At 46.4% G+C, this 18,509-nt stretch overlaps 1 protein-coding gene across 1 annotated transcript in view; it reads right to left on the reverse strand.

The window, feature by feature from the left end:
• Positions 1–4,416: 4,416 nt before the first annotated feature.
• Positions 4,417–18,509, reverse strand: part of RTKN2 (rhotekin 2) — an 82,433-nt gene continuing 68,340 nt past the window's right edge. Inside the window, exons 11-12 of the mRNA XM_040435930.1 lie at positions 11,299–11,406; positions 4,417–5,315 (exon numbers count right to left, since the gene is read on the reverse strand). Of these exons, the coding sequence (XP_040291864.1) occupies positions 4,801–5,315; positions 11,299–11,406 (623 nt within the window). The 3' untranslated portion in view covers positions 4,417–4,800. The remainder of the gene's footprint in view (positions 5,316–11,298; positions 11,407–18,509) is intronic.

An 18,509-nucleotide genomic window follows, 5' to 3' on the forward strand; every position in this document is an offset into this window, starting at 1 on the left:
TGCTGTGGTATTTTCTCCGGCCAAAATTCCGGAACACTTGCCGGAATGCCGGTTCCGGCATTTATTTCCATTGAAATGTATTCATGCCAGATTCGGTACTAAGTGTTAAGGAAAACCGGTTCCGGTGTCCAGATCTGCACATGCGCAGACCTTAAAAAAATGAGAAAAAAATAAATACCGGATCCGTTTTTCTGGATGACACCGGAGAGACGGATCTAGTGTTTCAATGCATTTGTCAGCCGCATCCGGAAACAAATGCCATCAGTTTGCATACAGATTTCCGGATCCTGCAGGCAGTTCCGGCAACGGAACTGCCTGCCGGAATCCAACAACGCAAGTGTGAAAGTACTTTAAGAGTTACAAATATGTATTATATTTTTTCTATGTTTCGGCATTCCATAATAAAACCTATTAGGCCTTGCATTTTACAAAACTGTTTTATAAAAGTATTCCAGAAAAGGCTATTTTCACACTTGCGTTTGGAGTTTCTCTTGTGAGATCCGTTTGAGGGCTCTCACAAGCGGCCCCGAACTGATCCGTTCATCCGCAATGCATTCTGAATGGATAAGGATCCGTTCAGAATGCATCAGTTTGGCTCCGTTCCGCCTCCATTCCGCTCTGGAGGCGGACACCAAAACGCAGCTTGCAGCGTTTTGGTGTCCACCTGGCCGTGCGGAGCCAAACTGATCCGTCCTGACTTACAATGCAAGTCAATGGGGACGGATCCGTTTGACGTTGACACAATATGGTGCAATTGCAAACGGATCCGTCCCCCATTGACTTTCAATGTAAAGTCAGGAGTCTCTATTAATATACCACCGCACCTGAGGGGTTAATTGTGCGTATCATAGCCCCCTATAAGAGATCAGGTGCTGCCAGGCAGCAGGGGCCAGACCCCCCTCCCTCCCCAGTTTTAAATTCATTGGTAGCCAGTGCGGCCCCCCCCTCCCTCCCCAATATTAAATTCATTGGTGGCCAGTGCGGCCCCCCCTCCCTCCCCAGTATTAAATTCATTGGTGGCCAGTGCGGCCCCCCTCCCTCCCCAGTATTAAATTCATTGGTGCCCAGTGCGGCCTCCCCTCTTCTCCCCCTAATTAAAATCACCCCCCTCCCCCCCCATCATTGGTGGCAGCGGAGAGTTCCGATCGGAGTCCCAGTTTAAATCGCTGGGGCTCCGATCGTTTACCATGGCAGCCAGGACGCTACTGCAGTCCTGGCTGCCATGGTTACTTAGCAATTTTAGAAGCATTATACTTACCTGCGCTGTCTGTGGCCGGCCGCTCCTCCTACTGGTAAGTGACAGGTGCGGCACCTGAGGGGTTAATTGTGCGGATCACAGCCCCTGTAAGAGATCGGGTGCTGCCAGGCAGCAGGGGGCAGTTATGTACACAGTTCTTAGTATATTCTAACTTGAAGCGTCCCCATCACCATGGGAACGCCTCTGTGTTAGAATATACTGCCGGATCTGAGTTTTCATGATGTGAAAACTCAGATCTGAAAAAGCTGTTATGCAGACGGATCCGTTCTGAACGGATACCATTGTTTGCATTATAGGTGCGGATCCGTCTGTGCAGATACCAGACGGATCCGCACCGAACGCAAGTGTGAAAGTAGCCAAAGGGAGAAGAAAAAAAAAAGATTCTTTCCAATTAAAAACACATGTGCAACTCAACACTTAACCATAATGATGTCCATGATGTTATGCGAGCCCCTCGTCCCTCCCACACAAAAAAAACAAAAAACAAAAAAAATGTAAACATGTACCCCCTGCTGATCACTAAAATATGGAGGCAGTAGTGCCCACTTGACCACGATCTCTCCTTACCCAGTCTTTCTACTGAGCCCATCTTCTCCAAGCAAGCATGGCAGCCCATCTTCTCCAAGCAAGGACGGTGTTCCACTCTCTATGTTTTAGGCTAGGTCTACACGACTACAATAAGTCACGCGACAGATATGTTGCAGTGTAGTTGTGCCCTTTGTCGCACGACAATTTTTATAATGATAGTCTATGGTGTCGCAATGCAAATCCATCTAGAATTGATTTTTTCCGACTGTCCCGTCGCAGTGCGAGACCAGACTATCATTATAAAAATTGTCGCGCGACATTAGTGCAACAAATGTCGACGTGTAGACCTAGCCTTGGTGATCTCAGAACCTGGACCCCCATTGATCAAAACTAAGTATGCTACTATGATGTGTGAAAAGCCTTTTGAAATGGTCCTTTTTCACGTCAGTGAATTACAGTATGTACGTGTGCTGTGTGTGTTCTCTAGGGATCGCTCACATATCCATTGACTCTAATGTGTGTATTCACACATCAGAGGTTTTCCACGGACCACCAAGGAAGCATGCCTTATTTATGTCCATGACTATGGATGCCTCACTCACATTATAAACTTTAAGTCCGTGAATGCCATGGACAACACAGATGCCACCCGTGTTTGGTTCATGGTATTCATAAACCATTTTGCTAGGAGATGCTCTGGAAATTACATTTTCAGTCTAGCAGTGTCCGTGGAACACTGATAACAAAGAACGCAAAAAACAAACATATGGACCAAACATGGATTCATCACCGACATCTACAGGGCTGAACCCATTGACCATTGTGTCAAGGATATCATCATGGATGACTGAAAGAGGCATTACATTTTAACTTCGCAAAAAAAAAAAAAGTTATAAAAAAAAAAATACCTTACAGCTACAGAATATAAAAAGTTTTACAAACACATTCTATATATAAAAACAAAAATCTAATTTTACATAGTAAGCACTGCCTCGTTATGACTTGCATTCAGCATTTGTCTTATATTTAATGATTATGAACTGTAATAGGGCCGATTAGTAAGACTTATCATACAGGGAGTGCAGAATTATTAGGCAAGTTGTATTTTTGAGGATTAATTTTATTATTGAACAACAACCATGTTCTCAATGAACCCAAAAAACTCATTAATATCAAAGCTGAATATTTTTGGAAGTAGTTTTTAGTTTGTTTTTAGTTTTAGCTATTTTAGGGGGATATCTGTGTGTGCAGGTGACTATTACTGTGCATAATTATTAGGCAACTTAACAAAAAACAAATATATACCCATTTCAATTATTTATTTTTACCAGTGAAACCAATATAACATCTCAACATTCACAAATATACATTTCTGACATTCAAAAACAAAACAAAAACAAATCAGTGACCAATATAGCCACCTTTCTTTGCAACGACACTCAAAAGCCTGCCATTCATGGATTCTGTCAGTGTTTTGATCTGTTCACCATCAACATTGCGTGCAGTAGCAACCACAGCCTCCCAGACACTGTTCAGAGAGGTGTACTGTTTTCCCTCCTTGTAAATCTCACATTTGATGATGGACCACAGGTTCTCAATGGGGTTCAGATCAGGTGAACAAGGAGGCCATGTCATTAGATTTTCTTCTTTTATACCCTTTCTTGCCAGCCACGCTGTGGAGTACTTGGACGCGTGTGATGGAGCATGGTCCTGCATGAAAATCATGTTTTTCTTGAAGGATGCAGACTTCTTCCTGTACCACTGCTTGAAGAAGGTGTCTTCCAGAAACTGGCAGTAGGACTGGGAGTTGAGCTTGACTCCATCCTCAACCTGAAAAGGCCCCACAAGCTCATCTTTGATGATACCAGCCCAAACCAGTACTCCACCTCCACCTTGCTGGCGTCTGAGTCGGACTGGAGCTCTCTGCCCTTTACCAATCCAGCCACGGGCCCATCCATCTGGCCCATCAAGACTCACTCTCATTTCATCAGTCCATAAAACCTTAGAAAAATCAGTCTTGGCCCAGTCTTGACGTTTCAGCTTGTGTGTCTTGTTCAGTGGTGGTCGTCTTTCAGCCTTTCTTACCTTGGCCATGTCTTTAAGTATTGCACACCTTGTGCTTTTGGGCACTCCAGTGATGTTGCAGCTCTGAAATATGGCCAAACTGGTGGCAAGTGGCATCTTGGCAGCTGCACGCTTGACTTTTCTCAGTTCATGGGCAGTTATTTTGCGCCTTGGTTTTTCCACACGCTTCTTGCGACCCTGATGACTATTTTGAATGAAACGCTTGATTGTTCGATGATCACGCTTCAGAAGCTTTGCAATTTTAAGAGTGCTGCATCCCTCTGCAAGATATCTCACTATTTTTTACTTTTCTGAGCCTGTCAAGTCCTTCTTTTGACCCATTTTGCCAAAGGAAAGGAAGTTGCCTAATAATTATGCACACCTAATATAGGGTGTTGATGTCATTAGACCACACCCCTTCTCATTACAGAGATGCACATCACCTAATATGCTTAATTGGTAGTAGGCTTTCGAGCCTATACAGCTTGGAGTAAGACAACATGCATAAAGAGGATGATGTGGTCAAAATACTCATTTGCCTAATAATTCTGCACGCAGTGTAGTAAAACCTCAGCTCAGGACAGTCACTGGCAAAGAAAGGAATAAATGTGTACAAGTCAACCTAAACTGACATTTTACTTTTGTGTCCTGGGTGTAATTACGAGGCTGAACAGTCTGCGAGCCAGCGGATAATAATAATCTTCAAAAGAGCCTGGTTTTCTTTCAGGGTATGCGAAAAATTCTTATACATAATCTGAACACAAAAAAAATAAAAATAAAATAACACGAGGATAGGCTTGTGATTAAAATAATAAGCCAATTACGCTGTGCAACTGCTTTCAGGGACAAAGAAAAAAAATATTTTAACAGGTTCTTTGTAGTAAATTACAGTTAATTTGTACGTGAATTATTTTCTTCCAGTTTACCATACACTTACACCAAAAATGCATTCATTCTTGAGACTGTAACCACGACTTTGGGACCAGTCTATCTTTCATGGACTTTTGTCTTGGAGCTGGAACTGGTTTTGATGGAAGCTCCTCAGCATCTCTTTCAGTCTGGTCATTGCCCTCAGGGAACATGGCCTTTCTAGGAGGGATGGTTGGCTTCTGGAACTGTTGCATGATAGAAGACAATTTGGCATCGAGAGACTTGCGAGATCGCGGCCAGATATTCTCCTTTTCTGTAGGGTCCAGGACCTTCTGAACTGTACTATATGGGGTCTTGTTGGGAGGTGGAGGCGGAGCTCTTCTTTTCTTTCCTTTGCTGTCCAGAGGGTTTGATTCGTTATTTTTTGGAGAAAGGGTGTTCTTTTCTATATGAAGTTCATGATTGCCATCAAATAAGGCAGACCATGGAGGTAAAACAGAGTCTTCCTGACCAATGAGAAACTGGCCATCTGTCTCTTCAATTTTCCTGTGCAGAATATCTGTTAGGCTTTCAAGCTGCACAGGAGAACCAATACCTAAAAAGGAGTGTGTACAATACTGAATGGTATCATAGAAATTAATAATTTGATCTAAACAGAAGTATTTTGAAATACATGGCGACCTGATTGTTCAATTACATATTCCACCCCCCAACCCCCGAATGGATATGAATTTTCTGAAAATTTAGTTTTGTATTTTTACTTTTAATTAGTAGAGAAAAAAAAAAAGAAAAAAAAAAAAGATACTTCAATGGAGTTTTCCAAGACTTATATTGATTACCTATCCTCTAGATAGGTCAAGAGTATCTGACTGGTGGAGGTCCAACACCCAGAACCCCCGCAGAACAACTGTTTGAGATGGCACTGTGGCCTTCTTGCAGCTTAGCCTAGGTCTGTGATGGCCAATCTCTGACACTCCAGCAGTGCTGAAACTACGACTCCCAGCATGCCACATTCATTTCTATGGAGTTCCGAGAACAGCCAAGCAAGTGTACATCTTGGGAGTCGTAGTTTTCCGCAACTGGAGTGCCGAAGGTTAGCCAACATAGGCCTAGGCAATGTCATGTCTAGAGAGCAGTAAATTTCAGGTTATGAAATTCGTTCACGCTTCGTTTACTGGTAAAAGGTGAATTGTGCTATGGATTCCGTTACCACAGACTATAACGCAATTCGATGACGGAATGAATAACGGAATGCCTTTAGAGGCATTCCGTCATAATAGAAGTGTATAGGCTGCAAAACGGATCCGTCCCGTTTCCGTTATGCAGAACGGAATCCATAACGCAATTCACCTTTTAACCAGTAAACGAAGCATGAACGAATTTAAAAATATGAAATTCACTCATCTCCAGTCATGTCACATGGCCTAGGTGCAACTAAGCTCCATTGAAGTGATTGGGGCTGAACTGCAATACCCAGTACAGCCGTTGCATTGTACAATGTAGCTGGAGCTGATCGGTGGGGGTATCTATTGTCAGACCCCCACCAATCAGATACTGATGACCTATCCAGAGGATAAGTCTTGGAAAAACACAATGTAACAAAAATGTAAGGAAAAATGATGATTACACTTACCGGTAATCGGATTTTCCAGACCTCACGATTTTCAAGACACCCTGTACAACTTAAGTCAAGAACCCAGAAACACCAGGGGGGGGTTGGAATAAGGAAGGGTGCTGTCGTGGGGTCTGGAAAATCTGATTATCGGCAAGGGAGCATTCACACGACTAAGTGTTTTGCGGTCCGCAAATTGCGGATGCGCAACACATGGATACCGGCCATGTGCGTTCCGCATTTTGTGGACCGCACATGGCCGGCGCTATATAGAGAATGCCTATTCTTGTCCGCAACCGCAGACAAGAATAGGATATGCTCTATCTTTTTGGCGGGGCAACGGAACAAAACAACGGTTGCGGACAGCACATGGTGTGCTGGCCGCATCTTTTGCAGCCCCATTGAAATAAATGGGCCCGCACCCGTTCCGCAAATTTGCGGAACGGATGTAGATCCATTTATACGGTCATGTGAATGCTCCCTAAGTGTAATCATAATTTTTCCCTTCCCCCACGACAGCACCACAGAGAGGATTTACAGAGAAGAATACCCCTTCCTTACGGGGGGGGGGGGGGCGCCACTTGCAGAACTTCTTACCGACAGAAGAACAGAGGCAGAATTGAGCTGGAGCCAATAGAGACGGTAAGGTAGAATGAAAAGACCACGTGGCAGCCTTACAGATTTGCACAATAGAAACAATAGCCTCTCCTCCCAAGAGGTAGACTGCGCAAGTAGAAATGTTTCCAGAAGAGATGTAAGCCAGAGAAAAAAAATAAAAAATATGACCTAAGCTATCTGGCTAGTGAACTCTTCGAGGCCGCTTTACCCTTATTTAGGCCAGAAAAAAGGAACAAAAAGCTCAAAAGGACTTTCCCCACTCCTTAGTTACCCTTAGGTAACGAACAAGGCATCTCCTAATGTCCAGGCAGTGGCAACTTATTCCTTTTGATCCCTGGGCTTATCAAAAGTGCTAGAAAAGCAATCAAAGCTAAGAATACCCAGATGGAAGCATAGGGGATCCAAGCTAACTAGAGGTCTGAACTTAAAAGAAAAAAGGGGTCATATCAATAACATCCTAGAAAATTTTAATACCAGACATTATACTTAAATCTACCATAATCTTATAAAAGAAATCTCATATGGGTTTCTCATCAAGTGTTTAGCAAAATAATCATAACAGATTTTAACAAAACATCTTAGGGCTCTTTCACACCTGCGTTCTTGTCTTCCGGCATAGAGTTCCGTCGTCGGGGCTCTATGCCGGAAGAATCCTGATCAGGATTATCCTAATGCATTCTGAATGGAGAGTAATCCGTTCAGGATGCATCAGGATGTCTTCAGTTCCGGTACAGAACGTTTGTTGGCCGGAGAAAATACCGCAGCATGCTGCGCTTTTTGCTCCGGCCAAAAATCCGGAACACTTGCCGCAAGGCCGGATCCGGAATTAATGCCCATTGGAAGGCATTGATCCGGATCCGGCCTTAAGCTAAACGTCGTTTCGGCGCATTGCCGGAGCCGACATTTAGCTTTTTCAGAGTGGTTACCATGGCTGCCGGGACGCTAAAGTCCTGACAGCCATGGTAAGTGTAGTGGGGAGCGGGGGAGCAGTGTACTTACCGTCCGTGCGGCTCCCCGGGCGCTCCAGAGTGACGTCAGGGCGCCCCAAGCGCATGGATCACGTCATCCATGCGCATGGGGCGCTCTGACGTCATTCTGGAGCGCCCCGGGAGCCGCACGGACTGTAAGTATACCGCTCCCCCGCTCCCCACTACTACTATGGCAACCAGGACCTTAATAGCGTCCTGGGTGCCATAGTAACACTGAAAGCATTTGGAAGACGGTTCCGTCTTCAAATGCTTTCAGTACACTTGCGTTTTTCCGGATCCGGCAGGCACCTCCGGCAACGGAAGTGCATGCCGGATCCCAACAACGCAAGTGTGAAAGAGGCCTTAGAGAAGTATCTTTTCTTGACAAGGAATGACCAACTGAAGATGATTGCTGAACACCGATTCCTTTGGTACAGAATATATTGCGAGACAGATGCTTTGATCCAAGATCCACTGGAGGCCTTGTGTTACATTTACCAGAAGAACTTTAGACGTCAAATCTCCAATTTTCCTTGCAATCTGACACCCATAATGGAAAAACTACCGTGGCATCCTTCCCCCGTAGGAGCTCACGGGTCTGCCGCAAAAGGTCCAAAGAGCCCACTGGACCCTTCAGCCTTAATTCTATATCAGCAGCAAGTGTTTATAGAGTTTGTTGGTGCGCCATACCTCCTGTAGGCCATCCAGACTAAAATGTTCCAGTCCATCTTGTTACGCCCAACCAGGAGCCATATAGGGCTTTGTTGATACGCAGTTCATACTGTAGGCTATTCAAGCAATATGGTCCAGCCCATCTTCTCACTCCTCAAGGATATTATATTGCTTTTTTGGAGTGCTATGCCTATTGTAGACTACTAAACTACAAATTGACAACCGAACATATCCACAGAACTAGTTCACCCTACATGCATAGCCACCAAGATAGACCGCCACAAAGACATGACGGCACCCCAGGCCCCGCTGGTCACATAAACACCCACTCAGAGTCAAGTTCATTCATCCAGACACTGCTGCCTGAGCAGTCAACTATTTTAACATGGCAACAGAAAACACCAGCCATGCAGACACAGCCGTAGAAGCCGTTGGCCATGTGGAGCTGTCCGCCGATCAACACAACCGCACTAGATAAACCCAGCAGCAGAAGCAGACAGCAAGAGCAGTCATCCCAACAAGCAAACACAGAAGCATTCAACTCCCTAGGTACATGAGGCCACCCAGACAGGCCCAGGCTCAACAGGCGGCCACCCAGACAGGCCCAGGCTCAACAGGCGGCCACCCAGACAGGCCCAGGCTCAACAGGCGGCCACCCAGACAGGCCCAGGCTCAACAGGCGGCCACCCAGACAGGCCCAGGCTCAACAGGCGGCCAGCCAGACAGGCCCAGGCTCAACAGGCGGCCAGCCAGACAGGCCCAGGCTCAACAGGCGGCCAGCCAGACAGGCCCAGGCTCAACAGGCGGCCAGCCAGACAGGCCCAGGCTCAACAGGCGGCCACCCAGACAGGCCCAGGCTCAACAGGCGGCCACCCAGACAGGCCCAGGCTCAACAGGCGGCCACCCAGACAGGCCCAGGCTCAACAGGCGGCCAGCCAGACAGGCCCAGGCTCAACAGGCGGCCAGCCAGACAGGCCCAGGCTCAACAGGCGGCCACCCAGACAGGCCCAGGCTCAACAGGCGGCCACCCAGACAGGCCCAGGCTCAACAGGCGGCCAGCCAGACAGGCCCAGGCTCAACAGGCGGCCAGCCAGACAGGCCCAGGCTCAACAGGCGGCCAGCCAGACAGGCCCAGGCTCAACAGGCGGCCAGCCAGACAGGCCCAGGCTCAACAGGCGGCCAGCCAGACAGGCCCAGGCTCAACAGGCGGCCAGCCAGACAGGCCCAGGCTCAACAGGCGGCCAGCCAGACAGGCCCAGGCTCAACAGGCGGCCAGCCACATAGGCCCAGGCTCAACAGGCGGCCAGCCACATAGGCCCAGGCTCAACAGGCGGCCAGCCACATAGGCCCAGGCTCAACAGGCGGCCAGCCACATAGGCCCAGGCTCAACAGGCGGCCAGCCACATAGGCCCAGGCTCAACAGGCGGCCAGCCACATAGGCCCAGGCTCAACAGGCGGCCAGCCACATAGGCACAGGCTCAAAAGGCAGCCAGTGGACCAGGCATGGACTCTACAGGAGTTCATAAATGCTACAGGTGTTCAGCTGTCCAGTCTGATGCTGTAGGTGCAAGCCAACCAAGTATAGATGCAACAGACGTTCATCCCACATGATGATCGCCCCTGAGGAAGCCTTATTGGCGAAACCTAGGTCGGGCATTGTGGTTGATGGACCAGATTTTATGATTATTTAAAGGCATGTCATTCACAATTTTATTGTGAGTATAATAAAAGTTTGGTAAACTCAACTTTGCGGCCCTTCACTATGTACCCGAAACTTTGATTCCATAGGAAGATTGAGAAAAGGCTACTATCCAGCGGGACTCAGGTGTGCTGGTTGTGTCAAAGAAGATCGCCGCTTCTCTTGAGCTTGTGAATTAAGACGTATACCTGGCAGCGCGACCACCTTTTGTATAAAGTTCATCCCACCAGGCAAGCGATCAGCCGACTAGACATAGATGCTACAGTCGTTCAGTCAGAGTTTGACAGGCCCTAAAGCCACGAGAGGGACAACCAGGCCCTAAAGCCACGAGAGGGACAACCAGGCCCTAAAGCCACGAGAGGGACAACCAGGCCCTAAAGCCACGAGAGGGACAACCAGGCCCTAAAGCCACGAGAGGGACAACCAGGCCCTAAAGCCACGAGAGGGACAACCAGGCCCTAAAGCCACGAGAGGGACAACCATAACCTAAGTACAATCATCATAAGGAGTACTTTCTTTCAAAGCCTGGGGTCTGCCTGATCTAGGCTGCTTCTTCCTTGTCTGAGCCGTATGCTGGAGGATGCACCGGAATACATGTTCCTTCCATGGATCCGGGCTGCACGTGGCTCCTAGGGTCCTGTCAGCCCAAAACTATGGCGCGATAGACCCCGGCAGGTATTACCGCATAGCCCTCCAGAACATTTCTGGGACTTCCAGACTAGCGGTACCTGAAAATAAAACTGCGGGTCTCTCGCTCCAGGGACAGGAAACCACTGTGGTTGAAGAGAGGCTCCGCCTTTTTCTTCTGCAGGTTTCTGGTCCCTGGGGGGCGGATCCCCTCTCTTTGTGGTGCGGTCATGGGGAAGGGAAAAAAAAAATGCATAAAAATCAAGTAAAGCTCAGAGCAGACAGTATATTGCGTGTAAACCCAAAAACACTACATAAAAAAGGACAGAAAATCCAGCCTTCTAATTTTTTTTTACCTTCCACGTCTACAAATTACACTTACTCATATCATGGTACACTGACGTCGCCTCTTTTGTTAGAAACAATGGTGGTTTCCGTGGTGACATAATCTCGATTTTCATGAGTTTTTCTGCACAATGCTTCCACTGACCTGAGAGAAGAACACCTCTGTTAGCAGGGCAGCACAGAGCAGTTTTCATTTACACATGAAATACATTTTTCATTTAATGAAGCTTTCTGATTTTCCTTTATGAAACTGATCCAGGAACATAACTATGTTAAATGTACTTATGTGTGATAACAGGGGGAAGAAAAATGTTACTGGTCTTGCTATTGGAAATACACTTTAGGCTACATTAACATCAGCGTTATCCCTTTCCGCTATTGAGATCCTTCATAGGATCTCAATAGCGGGGGAAAACACTTCCTTTTGTCCCTATTCATTGTCAACGGGGACAAAACTGAACTGAATGATACAGAATGCACCAGAATGCATTCCATTCCGTTGCGTCCCCATTGCGGATCCATCATGACTCACAATGTAAGTCGATGGGGACAAATCAGTTTTCTCGGACACAATAGAAAACGGACCCATCCCCCATTGACTTTTGGCTCAGCCATGGCCAAGTCGTAGTTTTATTCTGGCCGCCTCTCGGCATGTTTGCCGTGCTGCCGCTGGAACTCCGGCCCGTCCCATTATAGTCAATGGGGCCAGAGCGGTAGTCCGGGGGGAACACGTGCACTAGCGGCAGCACGGATCCGACAGGCTGTTCACTCGCCATTTGAACGTCCTTATTACAGCCTCAAATCCCAGCCTAATTGCGAGTCTAATGATTCAAATTTACAGCATCACAGATCCCTATGATGCTATTAGTTTAGAATGATCATTAGACCTACGGTTGGGCCAGATTTATGGCTGTAATATGGACATTAAAATAGGCACACATTACTGCCATCTGAATGAGGACTTAATAAAACTTACTAATGTTCCGACCAAGGACAACATCTGCATGGTGTTTGTATGTTCTCCACGTGTTTGCGTGGGTTTCCTACAGGTACTCCGGTTTTCTCCCACACTAAAAAGACATACTGGATAGGGACCTTAGATTGTGAGCCCCAATGGGGACAGTTGGACGCTAATGTCTGTAAAGCACTGCAGAATATAGTAGCGCTATAAGTGCATAAAATAAATAATGTTCTGATTGCAGTGCTGTCACCCTGGAAAATCCACTTCGGTTGATCCGATCCCCATGTGAGGTGTGTTTAAATGGACACTACCATTTTTTTCTTCACAGCCTATGGGCTCATTCAGACGGCCGTATATGCTGTCCGCAAAAATATTGAATGCCATTTGTTTGTTTTTTCGGATCTGCAAAAAAACGGATAGCATTTACTATTTTTGCAGACCCATAGACTTCAGTAGGGCCATGTCCTGATTTTCACAGACAAGTAAAGGACATGTTTCATTTGTTTTGCGGAACCGTGGAATAGAAAAGGGCCCCATAGAAGTGAATGGGTCAGCATCTAATCCGCAAAAAAACGGATCCGCATTTTTGCGGATAGCATACGGCCGTCTGAATGAGCCCTAGATGTGAACATTATATGTATTTTATTTTTTAACAAAAAAACAGTGGATGGTTTGTGGGATATAATTTTTAAGCCCCTTTATGTATTCTACTTTCGCTTTTTATCTTCCGGCTTTGTTTGGACTTTCAGCACAGTAAAGAGCCTTACTGACTTTCTCAGTCAGACCATCACTGCGGCCAGAGAGGAAACAGGGTGAGCGAACAATTAGATCCTACATATTCCACGTTCATCCTAATTCTATATCTATTATGTTCGCTGATAACCTCTTCTCTTCACAGCAGCAAACTAAATAATGGATAACCTATCTATATGGAAGTTTTATCTCTGCTGACTGCTACAGAAACACAATTTTTTTTTTGGGACTGTAGAACCGATATCAAGGAGCCATTGGCTCCTACCATACAATTATGGTATAATAAAAAAAATTATAAATAATACATTTGTCTGTCCTTTTGATTCGTTCTTGTAACCCCATCAATCTTGAGGGTTTGTGCACTAATTTCTATGAACGCTCAGACTAGCCAGATTCGCATTGCTGATCATTCTTCCTTGATTCCTAGGTGCTGGGCCTTAGCTCATTCGCTTCCAGGCCTCTGCTGCTTGTGTTAGGTTTCTCCATTAAAACTTTTATCTTGATGCTGCTGCAGCCAATCACTGGCCACAGTGGAGATCTGATCCCCTTGCATCACATGACCATTTAACATAATGCAAGGAAAGCAGTGATCAGTAATTGGCTGTAACGGCGTCAAACAGGAAGTTTTTATGAAGGGACTCGAGACAAGCAACAGAAGCTGGGGAGCAAACGAGCCGGGACCCAGCACTGGGGATCAGGTAAGTATGATCACCAACAAAGGTCCTGCCAGTCTCAGAAATTAGTATATACAGACCCTTGTAGGCAAATGCGGACAAGAATAGGCATTTTCTATTAAGTGCCGGCGATGTGCAGTCTGCAAAATGCAGAACGCACATTGCCAATGTCAGTGTTTTGCGGATCCGTAAAACACACACGGACGTGTGAATGAACCCTTAAGGAGTACATTTTTATCTCATAACCGGCACCCGCCCTCTGACATGGCGCTGCGATTCTCGGCAATTAACCCCATCAGGTGCCGCACCTGAGGGGTTAATTGCTGGGGATCGCAGTGCCATGTCAGAGGGAGAGTGCCGGGAATGTGATACCACTGCCTACATTTAGATTAACGTGTTAATTATAGTCATTGGTGGCGCAGTGGCCACAGTCCCTCCCCTCCTCCTCCCTGCTATCAGCCCATTGGTGGCAGCGGCACAGGGGGGAGGGACTGCCTCCTTCTCCCCTGTGCTGCTGAGGAGAACATGGCACGTGCCGAGAGCAGCGCTTGCCATGTCCTCAAACAGACACTAGGCTGCGCAGCCTCGTATCGTTAAAGTAAAACCCGATTCATTGCTTCAAAGATGTTCAATTCAGAACATTCAAGAACCTTTAAATAGACAAAAAATAAAATAAAAAAATCACTCTGGTACGTAGAGAAGACAGCCTTTGCCTCCACCCAGCATAGCCCTGTTCAATGTGTAATCCTATTGTCCCAGTGCACAGCATCACTAAACCCCAAGTGTTAAATCATTACAGGACCTTGAATAATATTTGTTTGGTGAACGATCCGATCAGCGAGCAGCTGTCATGGAATGTCAAAACTTGTTCAACAGCTGTTCCAGGCTGGTTCATACAGCGCTGTCAGCTGCTGCTAACAGGCAACCACTCGGCTCATTAACACCGCGCCATTATTATCCAAACCTGAACTGCTGCTAGACTATAGCACGCGAACATACAGAATGAATCAATAGATACTGCTTTTATGTAACTGATCTCCTGTTTTACATCCGGATGGACGGCTTGCAGTAAAATTCATAAAACGTTATTGAAGGGTTCAATTAACCTTGGATACCGCTGCACGGATGGACAAGGCTTCATATACCATCAATCCCCCTGCATTTTGGTGTATGGCTAATTATGATTATGTAGCAGCACACATGAACAGAATGCTAATCACATGAACAAGATACAAAAGTTCTCAGCGACCTTGGAGGCAATTTCAGTGCTGAACAAGGAACTCAATATAGTTAATATTCCAATCATCTACTTGTGCAATCAATTTAGAAATTCACTCGTCACATGAGAGGCATAACGTTTTCTGAAGCTCAGGTGTCATTGATAGCATTTAGAAATTCGGCAAATGAACAGGGCATCTTCTACCACATCACAAAGGCATGGCTGCAGCAGCAAAGTAGGAGAACTGCGCAGACACCATCATGTTAACCAACTGCATAAGCAGCAACTCCCTAATGTACACCTATTATCCTAACAATTCTCTTTTCATTTCAATGGCCTATCCTTAGGATAGGTCATCAATATAAGATTGTGGGGGTCCAACTCCCAGCACCCCCCGACCATCAGCTGTTTGAGGAGCCTGCGGTATTCTGGTGAGCTCCGCTGCCTCCTCACAACATAGCAAGCACAGCGCCACCCATTGGAAAGCTGCTGGGCTTGGTACTGCAACTCACTTGAATGGGACTGAGCTGCACCTAGACCATGTGAGTGATGAACGTGAAGTGCTCACTTGACAATAATTATTATTGGCAATTTCTTCATACACATGCGTATTGTATGCTGCAAGATCCTATCAGGAGTTATCCCAGTCCTCCGTATAAAAGGAAAAAAGAAAAAGGGTAGCGGATCTGCGCAAACTAGACAAGTGGTAAAGGTGAACAATCAAAAAAGTGCAGTCTGTCAGTGTATGCTCAACGCAACTAACAAAGTCTGCGTCCTGTCTCTTAGCCCACGGGCATTCACACTTCTCTTGTTACAGCAATTTACCGCAATGCTCGTTTCTGCCCATTATTCCAGCGCTGCGGCCTTAAAAAAAGATGCGTACATAGTGCTCACCGCGTATAGATAAAAATACTCAGTCACACTTTATTGTACTTACAAAGTTGTTGTCTTAGGCCTTATGCACACGACCGTATTTTTTTGCGGTCCGCAAAAACGGGTTCCGTTTTTCCGTGATCCGTGACCGTTTTTTCGTCCATGGGTCTTCCTTGATTTTTGGAGGATCCACGGACATGGAAAAAAAAGTCGTTTTGGTGTTCGCCTGGCCGTGCGGAGCCAAACGGATCCGTCCTGAATTACAATGCAAGTCAATGGGGACGAATCCGTTTGACGTTGACACAATATGGTGCAATTTCAAACGGATCCGTCCCCCATTGACTTTCAATGTAAAGTCAGGAGTTAATATACCAGGATCTGAGCTTTCTCCAATCCGATGGTATATTTTAACTTGAAGCGTCCCCATCACCATGGGAACGCCTCTATGTTAGAATATACCATCGGATTTGAGTTACATCGTGAAACTCAAATCAGACAGTATATTCTAACACTGAGGCGTTCCCATGGTGATGGATATAAGAACTGTGTACATGACTGCCCCCTGCTGCCTGGCAGGTGCTGCCAGGCAGCAGCCCCCCCCCCCCCCCCCCCTGTAGTAAACACATTGGTGGCCAGTGGGCCCTCTCCCCTCCCTCCCCCTCCTAAATTAAAATCCCCCCCCCCTATCATTGGTGGCAGCGGAGAGTACTGATCGGAGTCCCAGTTTAATCGCTGGGGCTCCGATCGGTAACCATGGCAACCAGGACGCTACTGCAGTCCCGGTTGCCATGGTTACTTAGCAATTTGTAGAAGCATTATACTTACCTGCGAGCTGCGATGTCTGCGTCCGGCAGAGAGCTCCTCCTACTGGTAAGTGACAGGTCTGTGCGGCGCATTGCTTAATGACCTGTCACTTACCAGTAGGAGGAGCTCCCGGCCGGACGCAAAGAGTTAACTACAGGGGGGGGGGGCGGCCGCACTGGCCACCAATGTGTTAACTACAGGGGGGGGGGCTGCCCCCTGCTGCCTGGCAGCACCTGCCAGGCAGCAGTCATGTACACTCATGTCCGCACTGGACAACAAAGAGTTAACTACAGGGGAGGGAGGGCGGCCCACTGGCCACCAATGTATTAACTACAGGGGGGGGGGGGGGGGGCAGTCATGTACACAGTTCTTTTAGTATATTCTAACCTGAAGCGTCCCCATCACCATGGGAACGCCTCTGTGTTAGAATATACTGTCTGAAATATACTGTCTGAATATACTCTCTGAAAAAGCTTTTATGCAGACGGATCTTCGTGTTCTTTCACGGACCCATTGACTTGAATGGGTCCGTGAACCGTTGTCCGTCAAAAAAATAGGACAGGTCATATTTTTTTGACGGACAGGATACACGGATCACGGTCTCGGCTGCAAAACGGTGCATTTTCCGATTTTTCCACGGACCCATTGAAAGTCAATGGGTCCGCGAAAAAAACGGAAAACGGCACAACGGCTACGGATGCACACAACGGTCGTGTGCATGAGGCCTTAATCAAATCACATAAAATATCAGTGCCCGACCCAGGTTTCGCTCCGCTTTGTCAGGGTGGGTGCATTTAAACCTCCTCATTTGGGACGTCGCTTCAGCAAAATGAACTACCTCATGTTATTATAGTGAGGTGTTTCGAAATAAATACATTTCCATATGTCTCAGTAATAAAATTACTCAAACATTATATAAATGTATAAAAATATAAGAATATTACAATAATATAGTAAGACATCCTTATAAAGAACACTAGTGGCTTTTTTGCTACATTTGCATACAAGTAAAGCCTGGAGATTCATTATTCTTATGCCATATTCCCTATCCTATATACCCACCGTATATGTCACTAATAAAAGCTCTCTATCAAACATGGGATGGGATGGTACTGAGTGGACTATAAAAGGAAGTGACACTACAATGGGGGTAGAGCCACTGAGGAAGGGGAGAGACGTCCCCGAAACGCGTCTGGCGAGTTCACCCCCAAAGAATGACCTGGAGTCACTAAGCAAGTTCTCAAGCCTTTCGGATGTTGGAGCGCTCCATAGAAATCTAATGCGAAAGTAGCCGGAGGAAAGAACAGACTGAACTTCCTGACTGGCAAATCCCGCGAGACAAGCATCACGTGACACGATAGTCTCGAGCGAGGACGCCGAACAGCGTAAGCAGAAGCCGGCGCATCGTGGTGAGTAGCGGCAAGAGGAAGAGACCTCCCAGCTACCGGACCCGAACTAGAAGGGTAAGATAAACCGGTCCCGCTTTACTCCCCACCTGCAGCCTTACAGTGACCTTGTGGTATATCCACACCAGTTGGAACTTGATATTTTCTCCTTGAATTGCCATTACCATCCGGCCACAGTGCCGTTCCTGGAACAGCTCGTATCCTAATCAGAGGATTATTTCAAGGAGGACATTACCTTACATCATAGAGAAACTGTTCTCATAAGTTTCCCTACAGACCCAACTAAGAGCAACACCCCTAGATTGCAGTCCACAGTGCATTTTTATTCTGCGGCATTTTTACATTCTATATTTTGTGTATTTTCCTACGTATTTTAATCGATTGATTGTGCATTGTATTGGTTTTTATGTAATAAATTGTCACTTCTTTTGATTTCACATATTTGAGTGCCAGCCTTATATTTTCTTCATTACATTACCCCTTGACTGATTGGGTGATCAGTACTTAGGCTAGAGCACCAGTTCCGTTTGGGAGAGGCGGTGAGCTATCCACTATTGT

This window comes from Bufo bufo, chromosome 6, assembly GCF_905171765.1.
Source record: "Bufo bufo chromosome 6, aBufBuf1.1, whole genome shotgun sequence".
NCBI lineage: Eukaryota > Metazoa > Chordata > Amphibia > Anura > Bufonidae > Bufo > Bufo bufo.